The sequence below is a fragment of the Azolla caroliniana genome, unplaced genomic scaffold, assembly GCF_043228905.1.
Source record: "Azolla caroliniana isolate FFs.n. ecotype wild unplaced genomic scaffold, voAzoCaro1.0.p SCAF_20, whole genome shotgun sequence".
Classification (NCBI taxonomy): Eukaryota; Viridiplantae; Streptophyta; class Polypodiopsida; order Salviniales; family Salviniaceae; genus Azolla; species Azolla caroliniana.
The window spans coordinates 10,695,909-10,712,946 of NW_028230455.1; the positions used below are offsets into that span (position 1 = coordinate 10,695,909).

Sequence of the window (17,038 nt, forward strand, 5' to 3'; positions counted from 1 at the left end):
GCTATCCTTAATACGTGGGTGAATGATATAAAATGTTTCTATGGAGTAGTTGAAGATAAAATCAATCAGCAAGCAATAGAAAGAATGATTGATTTATGTACAACGCCTCGAGACCGTCTTCATGTTTCCACCCTTCAATTATCTCTCTTTCTTATCCATTTTGTATATAGTGTTATGCCAATCATATATAAAGAATTGCCGATTTATGTACCACTCCATGAGACCCTCTTCATGTTTCCACCCTTCTATTATCGCTCTTACTCATCCATTTTGTATATAGTGTCATGCCAAATTCCAATCATATAGAAATAAAAGGAATGGGGAGAACAATAGGCAATACTCGAACGGAGCTGGAAAATCAACAAAGAAAGCAAAAGGCTTACTTGAGAGATATAGACTAGTATCTAGGAATTCAGAACGGTTCGGTTTCGGCTTAACCAGTTTGGCCTTGTCCAGATCAAACAGATTAAGCTTTAACTGGTTTGGAAGTTTTCAAACTTGAACCAAACCGGTTCATAAACTGGTTAAGGCATAACCGATTAAACCTAATCCGGTTTATGAATCGATTTGGACAAACCGTTTATCCTTAACCGGTTTCGAGTTCGGCTTGAACCTTGTCAAACCGCCAAACCGTTTAAAAACGGTTTTGACATGAACCGAGCAGCAACGAAGGAATATCGAACAATCTACTGAACTTAGTCATGAAACTGGGAGTGTGCAGGGAAATAATGAAGAAAACGATTTTCTTCTTTAATCACTCTGTTAGTTTCATCTTTCACACACAAAATACATCTCCATTGCACATCTAAATGGCACACAGTCTGGCAATGCGATTCATGACACTGGAGTGACACTACAGTTGGAAGCGACTGGATGGAAATAGGGTTGCAAACAGGTATCATAATTTTCTTGTGTGTAAGAAATGGGGTCAATTTGTGACTCCAGTTTTTGAATTCAATGCATAATGGTTACAGGCATAACTTATACTCATAGAAAAACACACTGAAATTACTCAATTTGTTTCCCTCTTTGAACATTTCTTCGTAATTGCCAATCTGTAAACCTAATTTTCAAGGGTTTAATGTTTGTTTGTCATTTTACTTCACTAGGTCTAGTGATTTCTGGGCTCTTTAGATCGATTCGTTTATGTTGTTTCCTCTGATGGAAGTAGGATGAGAAGATCCCCAAGATGTGGCAGCAGCATATAGACCTTCAAGGACTCCTGCGATTAATGCAGATGATGATTACATCTATCGCCATGGCTACATATTCCATAGTTCTCCCGAGGCTGTAGAGTCTAAGCAATATGTGGTATCAACATCCAGGCTTTCCAGAGTTAACTCTTATTAAATTCAGATGATATGAAATGCAGAGATCGTCTGGGATATACATATTATACATCAACTGTGCTCAGCTTCAGCCTCATCAGGATGTCAAATTACGAGCTAGACCTTCCACAGCTAAATTTTAGTGCTGTAGATGATGATGATGACTGAGGACAAGGATCCATAACCCATTCATGATGAGGTCTGCAGCATACGTTTTGGGAGGAAGATGTAAACATTGATGAGTGTTTAAAGCTCATTTTACACCTCCACCCAACTCTTTCTGTCATGCCTTGGACTGAACCTCTGTGGAATCGGAAACAGGGGATGATGAGCACACATGTACATTGTTGACCATGTTTAACCTGTAGAGAATTTACCTAACATAACCATGGTGTCTAGTGACTTACAGTGGCTCTCTACAGTGGGAATGTAATGTGTACAGCCTAATTAAAAGGCTGAGGATGATACATGCAATACATTCAGAGAGTATACTTGAAGGTTGAATGACCATGTTTTAAACTCTTTCCATGAATTGAGTGTGTTTGGTATGTGTTGGATTCTCTGTAATACATCCATGGAATCCATTTTTGGCTTGTTTACAGTTCAGCTCATTTCATTTCAGCAATCTCGCGTACATGGTGGTCTCTCGGACATGTATAAAGGGGCATTGATCATGCATGGAAATTTGTTACTGAGTATTTATCCACTCCTGCACGTTGTCTAGGGATGGATGTAGAAGGATTGAGTAATCAGGACGAATCATGCTCTTGACAGAATCATCTACATAACCTTTTTTTTTAAATCTTAAATTAAGCTTCTCTTTATTAAATTTTTACAATACAGGTACATGTGAGTATTCATGTTGTATGTCAAAACCATGTAAATCAATGTTAGTGTTTTCTGAGGAAAGATTGTTGTCTTTTAAAATGGAATACATCATTTATTGCCTATTTTAAGAGATTCAATTAAATCTATTTACAAAGCTAAGGTTCCGATCTCATTGCAACTGATATATTCCTATTGCAAATGACATGAGTGCATATTCAAAAAATTCTCCATTTCAATAATAAAATTTTCAATCATAATTCATTGAGCCCTTCTAAATTACCCTAGTGAAAATGTCATTCATATATAACCAGACTGGTTACACTCAATCACATTAATATCTGTCAGTGACTGCTAATCACGGGCCTCTGGTGGTTGCGTAGTTCAAAGTTGTAATCATTGTGACATTTGCAATCGGTATACCATCCACTTGCCGGGGATCAATGTGTACCACATTCTCAACATAGTGTATATAGTTTGTGTCTGGGTGGTTCTTGGTTGATGTGTTTAATTTTGTATTTCGTTTTTAGGGTTTTCACATTATCCAAATATGTGGTTTCAATACAGTTCAATCAAACTGCCAAATTTTGTATATATATATACATATATGCACACTTTGGGAGGAACATCCTCTTCAATTAGATTTCTGTTGGCAAAATAAACACTTGAAACAATGATATGTCAGAAAACAGTGGCTATATTAGATTTTGCTAATAATGATGTTAACAAAATGTGTGGTTTCAACTTTCAATGAATCGAATCAATCTACCAAAATTCGTATGTATATCCAATATGGGAGGAACATCCTCTTCAATTAGACTTCTGTTTGCAAAATCTATAATGTCAAAAACCACAGCCACTACTTTTGCGTATCTAACACAAATGTATGAGCATATAATCAAGGTACAGTATTTGATCTATCAACTTCAAGTCTTTGAAGACCATTGATCGAGCCATTGAGAGCTGCAAACGTGCAATGTATCATATTTACCAATTTCTCTTAAGGTCATGTCTAGGAACTTTGATTTGATATTGCTCAATGCTAAATGATAAAATTGTTTCCCATGGTTGGTGCAAAGAAACTGCTTTACTGTACAAGAACCTCATATGTTTATCGAGCCCAAGAAGGTGATCAATGGATTTAAGATTGAATATAGCATTATACAATAATGATGCTATAAAATTGAGATAACTTACTAATATGTATATATGTAAGTTGTTATCATTAACGTTTCCATGCGAAGAATGGAATTTAGCATTCAAAAGATATATACATAGTTCATATGAGATCAGAACCAGCTATTGCTGATGCTAGAAACAACTACCAACCTTCCAGCACTATACCAATCAAAATATTGGAAACAGATTACCACCCTTTCATCTCCTCACCTGGCATTTGGGACCGTGATTGCACACACTGTCATCAAAACTAGACATTTCTGTAACCATCTGAAGTGAACTATGATACATACCATGTGATAAGATTATCAGAATCTTTCCTTCACAAAAATCAGTGTCAACATCATATTGTACATCATGTATATTTACAACCCCGAAAATGCGAGTCATTTTGGCGGAGGTGCCCCAATGATGATGACCATGTAAATAAACAGAGTGAAAATAACACCAAATCCAGCCAATGTGAATCGAGAATCTGTCCAAAAATCAAGTGTAAATCGCTCAGTTCTCTTGAGAGGATCAATTTCTTTTGACGGGGGATAGTCATTGTTTCTCGGGCTCCGACTCACATATTGCTCAACATCAAACATAGAGAGAAAAGATTTCTTGTTCTTTCTTTGCTTGTAGCTTGACCAAGCCTTATCCCAATCAACATCCTTCTCCCCTGGAAACAAAAATAGTTAAAATTTTAAGGAACTTCTACAATGACAGAAAGAAGTATGAATATGAGCACAACATCAAATCCTCGAATAACAGCCACACATATGTACACTGCCTAATTAAATCGTCAATCCAAATAGGAAAGGTGTCAAGCACATTCAAAGGGATCACTAAGCCAAAAATGTGTATATAGTTGAGCAACAAGAACTTTTGCATTCACATGTTTACATGCATGTAATTTAGAACAAAAATTCACAAGAAATATCAGGTTAAAATATGTGTATACAGTTTCGTAAGGACTTAATGCATTCATGTGTTTGTATGTGCATTCAATATATACAAACAAAAAACTTCATAAGGAAGTTCATAGACATCATCAAACTAAAAGATAAATCTATAGAAAGTAAGAAGGAATTGATACATTCACAGGTTTATGTAAACAAAGGCAAATAAGACACTTCCACATTACTCCATATAGAAGTTCACAGGCATCATCAAACCAAAATGTGTGTATATTTATTTATTTATTTATTTATAGAGGACATTATATGCAGTTCTTTTCTTTCTTTCTAGACCAGTATATAAACAGAAACACACACATACACACCAACAATATGACGTGATGCACATGACAATTACGTGATCACCTTTGCATTCTTTGAAGGCCAACGTTCAAATAAACATTTGCACAAAGAATCAGGAAGACATAATCAGCATGATGTTCTTTTCTTACTTGAAGACCAATATTACATGCATAGAAACATATTTCTGTTTCAATCAATTTGCTTTCTTTGAAGTCCAAATAGACAGAAACGCGTAGGAATACAATCAGTAAGACATTATGTGCAGGCTTTTAAATTCTTTGAAGAAGCATGTACAACTGCAATCATGAAGACATGATGCAAATTATTTTGCTTACTTTGTAGACCAAGATACAGACAGACCATATAAAATTTACAGTGAAGCTTTAGATTTCGTTAAAGTTCCAGAAACGAATCATATGTACACACAATCAAGAAGACACGATGCAAAGCTTTCTTTGAAAAGCAATATACCTACAGAAACAATCAAAGAAGACATGGCACAGAGACTTGTGCTTTCCTGGAAGATCAGAATCGTTACAGAAACACATACGCATGCATGAACAGCCAAGCCATTCGCTTTCTCTGAAGTCCAAGAAAGACACGGAACCAAACACACATCATCAAGCCTTTGCTTTGACTGAATTCCATGAAACCGAGAGTACCACGTTCACATACAATCGAGAGAAGACATATCGCAAAGGATTTGGCTTTCATCATTAAAAACCAAGAAACATGCGAGATTGACAACAAGAAACAGCAAGAATCACATAAACATACAATCAAGACGACATGAAATGCATCAGCTCGATCTATTAATATCCTATTAGTCCTTCGAAGATAAAGATACAGCGATAATCGAATAAAGATAAGAACAAGAATGAGTTGTCTGTCACCTCTACTTTCTTCAGGGGTGTCTTCCGAACCATTTCCATTTCCTTTGGAAGTAGCGAGAGGGCAGAATTTCTCTCTAAAACGCAGAGAATTACATCTGTTTATGCTGAAGGAAGGAACCTGCAAGAATCGAGGTTGGAGATGGACATGGACCTTGAAAAGAATGGATCGATCGAAATCTCTCAAAATGAAGTGGGGGAGGGGGTGGGGGAGGAGGATCGTTTTACCTGAGAGGAAGCAAAGAAGGAGATGGAGAGATCTGCGATGGCGAGCATGGCAAGAGGGTTGGCTCTCTCTTCACTACTGAATCAGAAGAAGATGATGGTGATGATGGTGATGACCATATATGTACATATGTGGTGTTTTTCCGGGGAATCTTGAGGTGCCCAAGATTCTGTGAGCATCTCCACGGGGGGTCCGGGTCCGGGACGACTCGTCGAGATTCTCCGAGAATCTTCACAGAATATGAATGGTGTCTTCACGGGTGTCGACACGAAGATCCATCAGGACTTACAAGAGCCATGCCCCATCGTGCCCCGTGGTCCCATGATGCTAGAGATTCTCTAAGGATATTCACGGGAGTCTCAAAGATCCATCACGACAGACGACATATGAGAGCCCATGTCCTAACGTGTGTCCCCCCTGAGTGGTCTCAAGATATAAGCGCCTCCTCAGTTCTCCTCTCCTCTCCTCGTGTGTCCATCGGGAATACCTGATGGGATTCTCTAGAAGATCCATCGAGATTCTCCTAGAATCTTCATTGGTGTCTTGAAGATCCATCAGAACTTGCGAAAGAGCCATGTCCTGGCGCGTCCCGTGAGTGATCTCAAGATATAAGCGCATCAGCTCTCGTCTCCTCTTCTTGCGTGTCTCGGGTAAAGATTGACGGGAGGACAACACATAACAGATACGCAGACAAAAGATGGGTCCTCCCGGGATTTGCTACCAAAACGAGCGCCACTGAACAAATCTTGCTTTTGCTTATGGTCTTGAGAATTCCTTGACCTATCGTCGTTCTTGAGGGACCTCGTTTTGATTGTACGTCTTGCACATTTGTGTATCCCGCAAGGATGCTATCCCTTGTGGATGAAGGGTGTGATTCATTTGAAGGTCTCCTAGTGAGGTAGTTGGGATATTTTAGTTCTAGATTTTCTTCTTGTCATCAAATATTATATACAAGAGTTAGATGTTCTTCATCCAAGCTTGATTGATTTTGTGTGTGACCAACCCCACAAAGAGATCGTATGGATGAGTGAAAGACACCAATTGAACAAAGACAGTCTAGTGTATGAGAGATTGGGGTTGGTAGTACAATCCATGTAGTTTGGCCAATAGATCCTAGTTCAATAAAACTCAACATATTCTTTCTCTAGACTAGACAATCCACTTTGCCATGGTTACAACTACATTCGCTGATGTTTATATCGATATGTGGACCTTGGAGATACAACATACAAGAGAAATAACGAGAGGAAATAACGAATAAATAAGGTTATCAAAAGGGAAATAACGAGAGGGATGGACGCAATAACTTAAAAATGAAAACTCTTATCCAAGTACCTCACGAGGTCCAATTTGGATTGGATGTAGGTAGATAGTGCATCATGTTTATGAAAGTTAGAAATCTCGGATGAAGAACACTCAAAAGATAGACAACCAACATTTTGCTTTAGCCACAACTCCCATGTGTCACCGTAAGTTCACTATGTGATCACCGTATGCCACCTTTAAGGTCATCATGGACATTGATTTTGGAACCCAAACAACACGATGTGATATATGGAAGCTTAGGAAATAGGCTTGGTGACAAGAATTGACATATTGTGATATACACAAGAAGCAAAAATGAAGGGGAACCTCTTTTGCCTTTTGTGGTGAGCGAACACTCCATTTATATAGAGGCCCATATGGGCTATTAACTGTTACACATGGCGTTTTCAGGGGCCATGTGCATGGCGCCTCGCATGGGCACTCCACACCTCCCCCTTCTAGACCAAACCCAAGCTGATCTTGGATCATGCTAGGATTTGGTTTGGATTAGTGTTGTGGCGAGTGCAAAGTTACTTGGGGACGTTAGGGAGGGAACGTGGTTCATGCACGATATGCGAGTTGTAGTGAGTGTGCCACCCTCCAACTGAATGAGCGTATGAGTGTTTGGGTCAATCCGCTCAATGACGATGTAAGGACCGACCCAACGGTGGATGAGGGACTCAGAGAGCCTATGACAATGTCGAGGGAAATATAGTCGGGTTGTGCCTGTTAGATGAAAAGTGAGTTAGACGGGGTGGTCCCTCGTATTCTTGCTTTTGCCTTTGTTGTGTGACCACCAATTTGTATTGCATGGCCCGTCATAGTAGTGGTTGGTGGTGTTGCAAGTAACGACACCATTTATGGCATTCACGTGGCGGGGATTCACCTGGGTTGATCGAGGGTTTTGAGGAAATCAAGGATCTTGACCATATAGTGTGCGGAAAGGGTTGATTTGGGTCGATGCTTGCACGGATGTGTTGTATCTGTGGATTGCAAAAGGTAGGTTCTTGTCCCAATCATGGTGTATATGATCCACATAGGTGGTGATGATTTGCTTGATCGTCTTCTTCATCCTCTCAATTAGGCCATTTGTTTCGTGGGTGACAAGGGGATGTGAATAATTGGTTGATCCCTAGGGTAAATAGGGTCTAGGCAAGCACAAACATGACTTTGCCCTAGAACTAAGAACCTTGGTAAGATAGAAGTTGTAGTGGGCATCTACGGGGGAAGATTAATTTGTACAAGAGATCTTGGGCCAATGTATCGGTTGTGATGTGAAGGAGAGGAATAGCTTTGCACCATCGATTGAGGTATTCCTTTATATTAAGATGTACTTATTACCTCGTGCCGATGTAGGAAAATGACCAACGATGTCCTAATGGACCAACTCGAAGGGCTCCTTGATTGTGAAGGAGGATAAGGTGCCTTTCAGAGTCGAATGCGACTTCGTGGCCTAGCATATCGGACATTCCTCGAGAAATCGAGATAGATCTTGCTATAATCGGGGCCAATAAAAGTGAGCTCACATATTTTAGAGTACCCTATGGAAACCAAGGTGGTTGGCAAGTGGTTCTTTGGTTCAAATTCGGGGCGAGGGTATTTTAGGAATTCTGAAATATATGGGAAAGGGTATATATTCGAATTTCAATTAATTCGAGGAGATATATTTCGGTAATATATATATATATATATATATATATATATATATATATATATATATATATATATATATATAGGAAATTCACACGTTGGAATGTCAGGGCAGAGCAGAGAGTCATTCCAGAAACAGAGCATAGCAGCCGAGGAAGGGAAGAAGATCAGAAAGGAAAGCAGAGAGAAGAAGATCAGAAAGAAAGAAGAAGAAAAAGATGGAAAGGAACAAGGGAACAATGGCATAGAAGCATTTAGAAGAAACAGAAAGAAGAAAAGGGAAAAAGAAAACATATCTGGAGCTCATATTGCACCATGGCTCAATTGCCAAATCTAGACAATGCTCCCATCAATCTGAATGCATTAAGGTTTTTTTTTTTTTTTTTGTTTTTTTTTGTCTTCCTAATTCATCAGATTCTCATTTTTCATTTTTTTTTTACAACATAGTTGTGAAAAACACTGGAACAAACCCTGAGTTGATTTTTGTCCAAAATTCTCCCTAGGATCCTTATTTCGCCAAATTCCCTTGTTCAACCTCCCAAAGAAGCAATTAGATGGGCTCTGTTAGAGAAATTCGATGGGTCAAACCATTTCCCTTTTTCTTCACAAGTATATGTGCTATTTGAGCAATTATGTGCTCCACTCATCTCCTTCTTTTCTCTCTCTTTCTGGCTTGAGCATAAGAAAACTACAGAAAAAAACTTAAGGGTACTCCAAGGTCTTTCTCTTAATCTCCGCGATACGTTTTATGTATTTTTTTCAACATACTTTTATGTTTCTTGTTTATCTTGTCTTAGTGAATGCAAAACTTACATTGCATTAAAATTTTATTTATTCTTCCTTGGTTTTGATGGAAATATGAAGGGAGAAGGCACAGAAGGAGCTTGTTCGAGCCTTAGATTCTGTAATTCTTTTCCATTCTCTCTCTACATATAAATCTCCTTTATATATTAATAAAAACATATTATTTTTCTTCTTTTGTTGTTATTGTGAGCTTTGAGTTCTTATTTTTTTTTACTAATAGTGAGCATTTGCTGGGTTGTTTTTTATAGATGTATGGAAAGAAAGTTCTTTACCTCGATCCAAAACTCAGTGGTCCGCTTGCATTAATTGCACAAACATCCCTGCTTAAGGTGCATTTCATTACTTCCTTTCTCGTCTTTATTTTCCATGTTTCCACAAAGGAAAAGAAGAAAGAAAGAAACATCAGAAAGAATAAAAGATTGCCCCTTTCGTGGTGATACAAAGTGCAAAATAGATTGTTGAAAGGATGCAGCATGAATATGGAGGCTTCAGAGAAAAAGAAAAAAAATTCCAAAAAATAAAAGAAGTTTTGTAATAAAAAAGATGTCGGCAACTTTTCATTCACCAGTTTTCCCTAGTGAAGCTCTTCCCTAAGCCAGTAAACTGTTAAGGATGAGTGGTCTGGGAGAGATGGAAGGTTGAAGAATCACAATTAGAATGATGGACTGGAAAATTCAAAGGACAGATGAGAGATGCACAGTGGAGAGACATGAGGACTGCCAGATCATGCTGAAAATGAAGTATCAGTGTACCAGAAACTTTGTAGCTGTAGAAACATCACTGTCATCATAATTACTAACTATTATATGAATTGTGGATTGATATCCTGTCTATTTTGGTTTTTGGTTGTAGAGATATTAGTTTCTGTTGGTAATCAAGTTGTATGTGGGGTATGCTTGGCCATTTCTGAGCATAGATGGTCTTCATAATCATGATTATTAGAATACATCAAACCATATCTCACCAATTTAATACTGTGTTTGGTCAGGATCATGGTGTGGAAAACCTTTTTCATCTTGCAGCAGATCCACTGCAGTCTGAATGTGCTAATGTCTTGTATATAGTCCGGCCTCGCATCAGCTTGATGAAGCTCATAGCAGAACAAATTCGGCATGATAAAGAAAAGAAAGTGCAAAAGCAATATTCAGTGTATTTCTTGCCTCGACGCACTGTTGTCTGTGAGAAGGTTTTGGTTTTAAGTTAGCTTTTTGCAAATTTGAACTTGAAGTTATTTTTATTTGTGACTTTAACAAACTATTCATAGGTGTATTATTAACTAATAATTAAAAGTATAATCAAAATATAATTCATCAAATTGTTCCAAGCTGATTGGTGGAATCTTTCTCTTAGACACTCTCATTTGAAAATTTGGGGAATAATTCTTGACGATAAAATTCTATTAATGCTTCAGGTCCTTGAGGAAAAAGGTGTCTTAAACCTTACAACTATTGGTGAATTTCCATTGCATTTTATTCCTTTTGATGAAGATGTACTTTCTTTGGAACTTGATACAGCCTATAAGGTAAGTTCCATTTGTTCAAATAGACCACAATATTTATCCTGATTATTCAAACAGTTCATCACTTTCCATATTAGGAGTGTCAAGTGGAGGGAGACTCAAGTTCACTTTGGTATGTTGCTCGAGCTATATCCAACTTACAGGTAGGTAGTTGTCCTTGCTAGTGTTTTGAGGTCCTTCTCATTCTGTTTAATAGATGTAGCAAAGAGTATTCTTGATCGAATGGGTATCCTTGGAACTGAATTGAATTAACATAAAATATTAAGGTTGGTGTTTGACAAGAAGGATGAAAATAGGCAATTAAGACAGTTTGCAATCAAACACTTGTTAAATGAGTTGATGTTGATTTTAATTGCAGCTCTCTTTTGGAGTTATTCCTAATGTGAAAGCCAAGGGTAAAGCAGCTACACAGGTTGCTGAAATATTGAATCGTATGCAGCTGGAGCATCCAAGCACAACTTATGGGGTGATGATGCTTGACTAGAAATTGATAACAGGAATGTTGTTAGATCATTTTTAAATGTTTTTTTGTTTCTTTTATTCAGACGGGGATTCCAGAGATTGATACTCTGATTCTTTTGGATCGGCAGGTAATAATGTGTTCCATGAACGTGCTTCAGGAATGCTAATGTGATTTTAGAAGAGGGATAAATAACAGAATAATTCATCACATATTGTTTAGCTTCACACTGTTGTATGTTTGGTTTTGATTATGTGTGTCTTTGACGATGGCAAATATGGCCTTGCAGTGATATTCATGACATTATTCACTCAGAATTCTAATTGATTTCGCTGGTAGAATATCAGAGACACTGACTATCTACAATGAATTGTATTTGCATTATGATGCAATAAAAAAATTCATAACAACAAACACAACGATCACTGCTCCATATAATGAGGAAAGGATTTAGACATGTTGCACATGTCAAATATTATACAAGATGTACATACAAATGTGCAATCCAAATCGAGTCCATTACAAGAAAATCATGAAATATCCAATGCTGTATTTTACTAGTTGTATGTGTGGAATATCATATATTTGCAAATGCTGAAAACTGTGTGCGTGTTATTCCATGGTGTATGTGCCTATACTTAACATTCGAATTTGAAAAATACCCATGCTATTCTTTTCATTGGCAGGTTGATATGGTTACACCGATGTGCTCTCAATTGACTTATGAAGGACTTCTTGATGAGGTGGACTGTAAACTTCAAGCATGCCTAAAAAACATACTGATTTGAGAACTTGGTTTCCTTAACTTTTAAATTTATGTTCCTTCATCTTCAGTTTTTGCATATAAATAACGGAGCAGCAGAAGTAGATGCTTCCATTACAGGTGCAACACAGAGCAACAAGAAGATGAAAATACCACTTAATTCAAGGTAAGTTTTGCTCCATTTGCATTCAATCAAATGTGAATTATGGTTCATGTACATATCAGTTGCCTCGATACTACTTGGTAGAATACCAGTTTGTTGGGATGCTCTAGACGTCTACAAATGCATGGTTCAGGACACATTCCACTTTGGACAATACAGGGTTCAACTGTGCACAAGATCCTTGCAAGCTTACCTTAATGCATGCAGATGCTATTGGATAGGCACCTATGAGAGAGTTCATGGCATGATGCATACACCACTCATTGTATTTGGGAGCTTCCTAATCAATAATACACAATCCTGGCACTTGTGTTGTTGAAAAATTTGGCTGAAAAGGGGAAGATTGGGTGCTGGTATGCTCACATTAAACATTGGTTTTAGTCGCATGGTTTGAGCACCTCTTTCCATTGTAGCCTCAACTCCCACATCTCAAACACATATCATCAAAGTGAGCATGGGTCAGACTTATGTACCACTTTCTAGAAAGAATGCTCACTCTAAGGCTTTGTTTTTACACTTGTCACCTGATGGATTTCTTACCAAGCCCTCTTATATGGATACAACCCTCATGTGGTTCATGTGGGATAGGGCAGCATAGAACCTCTTCATATTAATTGCAGATTGAGACAAGCAGATACCGGCATCTTTGTGGAAAAACTGATCTCTCCAGTCGTAGGGTCTGGCCCAATCTGCAATAAAAAAGAATTTAAAGACCAATGGTTCTTGGGAATGTTCTTTTTGTAAATCAAGAGACATAGAGACAGACGGTGTTGAAACACACTGGTAATATGTTTTTCAAAGCCTGCATCAATCTATTATAACGGATTACAAGAGATCCAGTTACAAAAATCTTTTGTTCACATAGTCACATCTACACCACAGCCTGTTCACCCTTGTTAACACTTGACTCTGAAGGTGCTTTCCTCACTTCAAGGACCTCTCTATTTTGAGTGGCCCATGTTGGATATATTTGAAAGGAGAAGTTTTTACCTATTTTGCTTACGATGCTATAGGTAATGGACATCTACATTTTCTCAAGAGTATGGAATATCTATATGTGTATGTTTAGCCAAATTCTTGAAGTATAACTGGGGTATTGGAGGAAGTTTTATTATTTATTTATATCTGGTTTGGTTTTTTGCTCATCAACATGATAATGCATTTTCAGATGTAACCCCATGTTCAATCTCATAGGTTATTTTGGCCTCTTACAAGACATTAACCATCTTTCTCTCTCTACCATTCTTATCTAACATTCATATCATACATCAAATGATGGTCGCAACTTTGGACTGATAGATCATTTGGGACTTCTGTGGTTTGTCTTGGCTTCTTCCATTAACCTTCCAAGCTGATGTTTAAGTGAAACAGCTCGTTGAAAAGGTTCCTTTCTTTCTCTCTCTCCCTTTCTCCCTTTGGTTATGAGATAGACCAAGGGAAGAGTGAATTCTCATATACTGGGGTGCTTTTAGATTTCTTTATTATCTATTCATTCTCGAAGTGTCAAACTATGTTACCTTTTCTTTCATGACAGTGTACATGAAGTTTTATAAGATTTACAATGATCATATCACTGACAAGTATATTCATCCATTTCAATCTTTATCACATCCTAACCACAAAGTTGCTCATGGAGGATTCACATATCAACATGTTACATGCTAACGTGGGAGGAATCGAAAGGGCATATTGCCTGTCTTGAAAAAATAATAAGTTCTGTAATGCTCTGCCTATCACAAACAAACTCCAAAGTAATCGGTGAGCTTTTGAATGCTCTTTATATGTAAAATCTCCCAAATTCTTTTAACTGTGGGTTGGGGACATATAACTTAGAACATTGGAATGTGTACGATGCATTAGACGTGAATTTAGATTATTGGAATGTGTACCTTGAATTTAGAGTTCTCATTTCCCCAATTCCCTTTCCTTTGTTAAAGTGACTGAGAGTGTGTTGGCTGGTATGTACATGCAAGTGCTGATGGTAGCTTTGCCTTGTCTTTGCCAGTGACAAACTCTATCGAGAACTTAGAGATCTCAATTTTGGCATTGTTGGCCAGGTATGGATCATGCTTCATGTGTGTAAAAGAGATCTATCTCTTGTCATGAGAGTAATGCAGCAAATTGTCTATTTCGGCACTAGGTGCTTCAACAAAAGGCAACCAGCATGAAGAATGATTATGCAGAAGTGACAACCATGGTAGGTGTAAGACCATGTCAATCATAAATAGCATTCTTTGGTCTTTTGTTATAGTTGTTCATATACTCGCCAAACTCCTTACAACTGCAGAACCAAAGTGTCTCTGACTTGAAGGATTTTGTGAAGAAGCTCAATGTACTACCTGAAATGACGGTATGCTTGTGTCCAACTTGCTAATTGCACTTTTGCACTACTGTTCCAATATTCATTGCAGAACTGCATAATCGATGTATAAAACAATTTACTCTTAAGGACAAAAGGGGAACTCAGACTGCTTAAATATTCTTCTATTAAAATTTAAATAACAATTACTTCCTAGTGTAGGGGTCTGAGTTCCTGGTGTTTTGCTGCAGAGGCATATCAATCTTGCTCAGCATTTGTCAACAACTTATACTAACAAGGCATCTTTTCTTGAGCGTCTTAGTATTGAGCAGACACTAGTTGAAGGTCTAAATTATGACATGTAAGCAGCAATCTGTTAATGCATTCTGGGGATGAAATAATGTGGCGATTACTGATTCTCATGCTTTCCGTTTTGTTCTTGTGGTGCTTGGTGTGATGGATGGTGGTCAGTACATTTGACTATATAGAAGCAATTATTCACAAACAAGATCCCTTAATCAGTGTATTACGCCTTCTTGTGTTGCTTTCCCTCACTAATGGTGGTATTCCAAAGAAACATTTCGACTATTTACGGTCAGTTAGTTGAACTTAGGCATGTGCATAGTGAGGCAATAAATCACAGAATATGTTCTATTCCTATTTCAGGAGAGAACTACTTCATAGCTATGGGTTTGAGTACATGATTCTTTTAAGTAACCTAGAAAAGGCTGGTCTGGTGAAGAAACAGGTAGAGCTTTATGCTATTTTTATGCTTCTTTCATTTTTATTTTTATGGAATGCAATTATATTCTGATCATAACATGATTGTGTGTGCTTTATACAGGAAGCAAAAAGTAACTGGCAACTTCTAAAGAAAGTATACAAGCTTATAGTTGAAGATGTGGACGATGCTAAGTAAGAAACTTTTTTGTTGAATTCACGTATATTTATTTCCTAAATTTAAATTGATCATTATATTTATTGCTTTGATTTCAGTCCAAAGGACATAGCTTATGTATTCTCAGGATATGCACCACTTAGCATCAGAATAGTAGAAAATGCTCTCAAAGATGGATGGTATATATGGCTTGGATTCCTTTTTTGTTTCATGATTTTTGTTACAGCTTGATGATCACCTGTAATCCAGAGTTGCACAATAACTCTGATGTTTGTTGTGTACTTGATTTTTTTCCCCATAAGTTCAAAATTGAGTTCCCACAAAATCTATCCTTATGTTTATCTAATTTTGATTCCCAGGCTTTCAGCAGTAAAAGTATTACCAGGGCCACACATTGAGCGGCCAGAGGTTGGCCTGATTCACGATTGTCTTTTCTTTTCGATGGGTAGTGTTTTAGAATTAAATTTGTGATCATTTTCATGGTTTCTGGCAGGTTAAGCCCAACACATCTGATGCATCGCATGAGGGTAGTCAAGAGAGGTAAAGCCTAATCGTTCTACCATCTCTCATAACATGATATATAAAAGTAACTTGTGAAAAATGTATAGATATATGTAGATGTGTAGTTTATATGGATTAAGTGATTAATCATCCATTATAATAACAAATCTTCAAGTATGAGATGGTTAGTTGTATATAGATTTTAACAGATCAAGCTATCCACTATAGTAAGTCTTTCAGTACCAGTATACACCTCGTTTTCATTGAAATTTGACATTGTCAAGATGGGGGATCAATACGCTTTATATGAATTAATCATCGGACGTGTGCTGTTTGTAAAAGAGAGAAATAGGTTTGTTGAAAGTGTTGGTGTGTGTGTGTATAGGTATGAGAATAGTGGAAGACGATCACTGGTGCTAGTAATGTTTATTGGAGGAGTCACTTTTGCTGAGATCTCAGCTCTCCGTTTCTTGAATGCACAGGTAAAATCTGAATATTGTGTTCTTGAGGAGAGATTTAATGATGAAAAGTAAGTCAAGAGATGAGTGAAAAGCTGCTTTGTTTTTTGTGTGCGTGCATGTGTGTGTATAGGAGGGCATGAAATATGACTTAATGGTAGCTACAACCAAGCTCATAAATGGAACTAGCTTAATTCAAACACTCTTGGAAGATCCAAGTTCTCGTTGAGCAGCAGTTTTCGAAGTAAACAACATGAATGGATTGCAGAGTTTCTTTTTTCTCCTGCAAAAAAATGATTTATTTTCCTCTGGAACTAGTTTTCGGCCGAACATTTGTGTAACTGAATAAGAACTAGAACTAGTTTTGAGAAAAAATGTGTAATATAAAAAGAGAGCAAGATGACAAGAGTGGCGGTAATGTAAAACATGATACAGACTGACCAGCCATGTATTTGGGAGTTTGAAATATAACCGAATCACTTTGTCAAACGTCACTAAATCTTGCACAGCTAAAATTCAATACAAA

The 17,038-nt window shown here is 37.5% G+C and overlaps 2 protein-coding genes across 4 annotated transcripts; one reads left to right on the forward strand and one right to left on the reverse strand.

The window, feature by feature from the left end:
• Positions 1-3,289: 3,289 nt before the first annotated feature.
• LOC147850982 (uncharacterized) lies at positions 3,290-5,806 on the reverse strand. Of its 3 annotated transcripts, XR_015531577.1 has the most exons (5): positions 5,695-5,806; positions 5,470-5,587; positions 3,902-3,996; positions 3,384-3,807; positions 3,290-3,345 (listed from the first exon to the last, which is right to left on the reverse strand). XR_015531577.1 is itself a non-coding variant. In XM_087335414.1 (3 exons), the coding sequence occupies exons 1-3, from the start codon at positions 5,740-5,742 to the stop codon at positions 3,719-3,721; spliced, it is 444 nt and encodes a 147-aa protein (XP_087191540.1). In that variant the 5' UTR covers positions 5,743-5,806; the 3' UTR covers positions 3,290-3,718. The 3 variants fall into 3 exon arrangements, 1 of the variants encoding a protein (XP_087191540.1); XR_015531576.1 differs by having other exon boundaries at positions 3,384-3,996; XM_087335414.1 differs by having other exon boundaries at positions 3,290-3,996.
• Positions 5,807-8,768: 2,962 nt separating this feature from the next.
• ATVPS33 (Sec1/munc18-like (SM) proteins superfamily) lies at positions 8,769-17,001 on the forward strand. The gene is made up of 22 exons (XM_087335737.1): positions 8,769-9,015; positions 9,512-9,551; positions 9,700-9,780; positions 10,440-10,637; positions 10,863-10,973; positions 11,048-11,113; positions 11,329-11,436; positions 11,516-11,560; positions 12,117-12,173; positions 12,265-12,359; positions 14,362-14,413; positions 14,497-14,553; positions 14,644-14,706; positions 14,907-15,016; positions 15,127-15,249; positions 15,322-15,403; positions 15,500-15,570; positions 15,652-15,732; positions 15,913-15,961; positions 16,047-16,093; positions 16,440-16,536; positions 16,646-17,001. The coding sequence occupies exons 1-22, from the start codon at positions 8,963-8,965 to the stop codon at positions 16,739-16,741; spliced, it is 1,782 nt and encodes a 593-aa protein (XP_087191863.1). The 5' UTR covers positions 8,769-8,962; the 3' UTR covers positions 16,742-17,001.
• Positions 17,002-17,038: the final 37 nt, after the last annotated feature.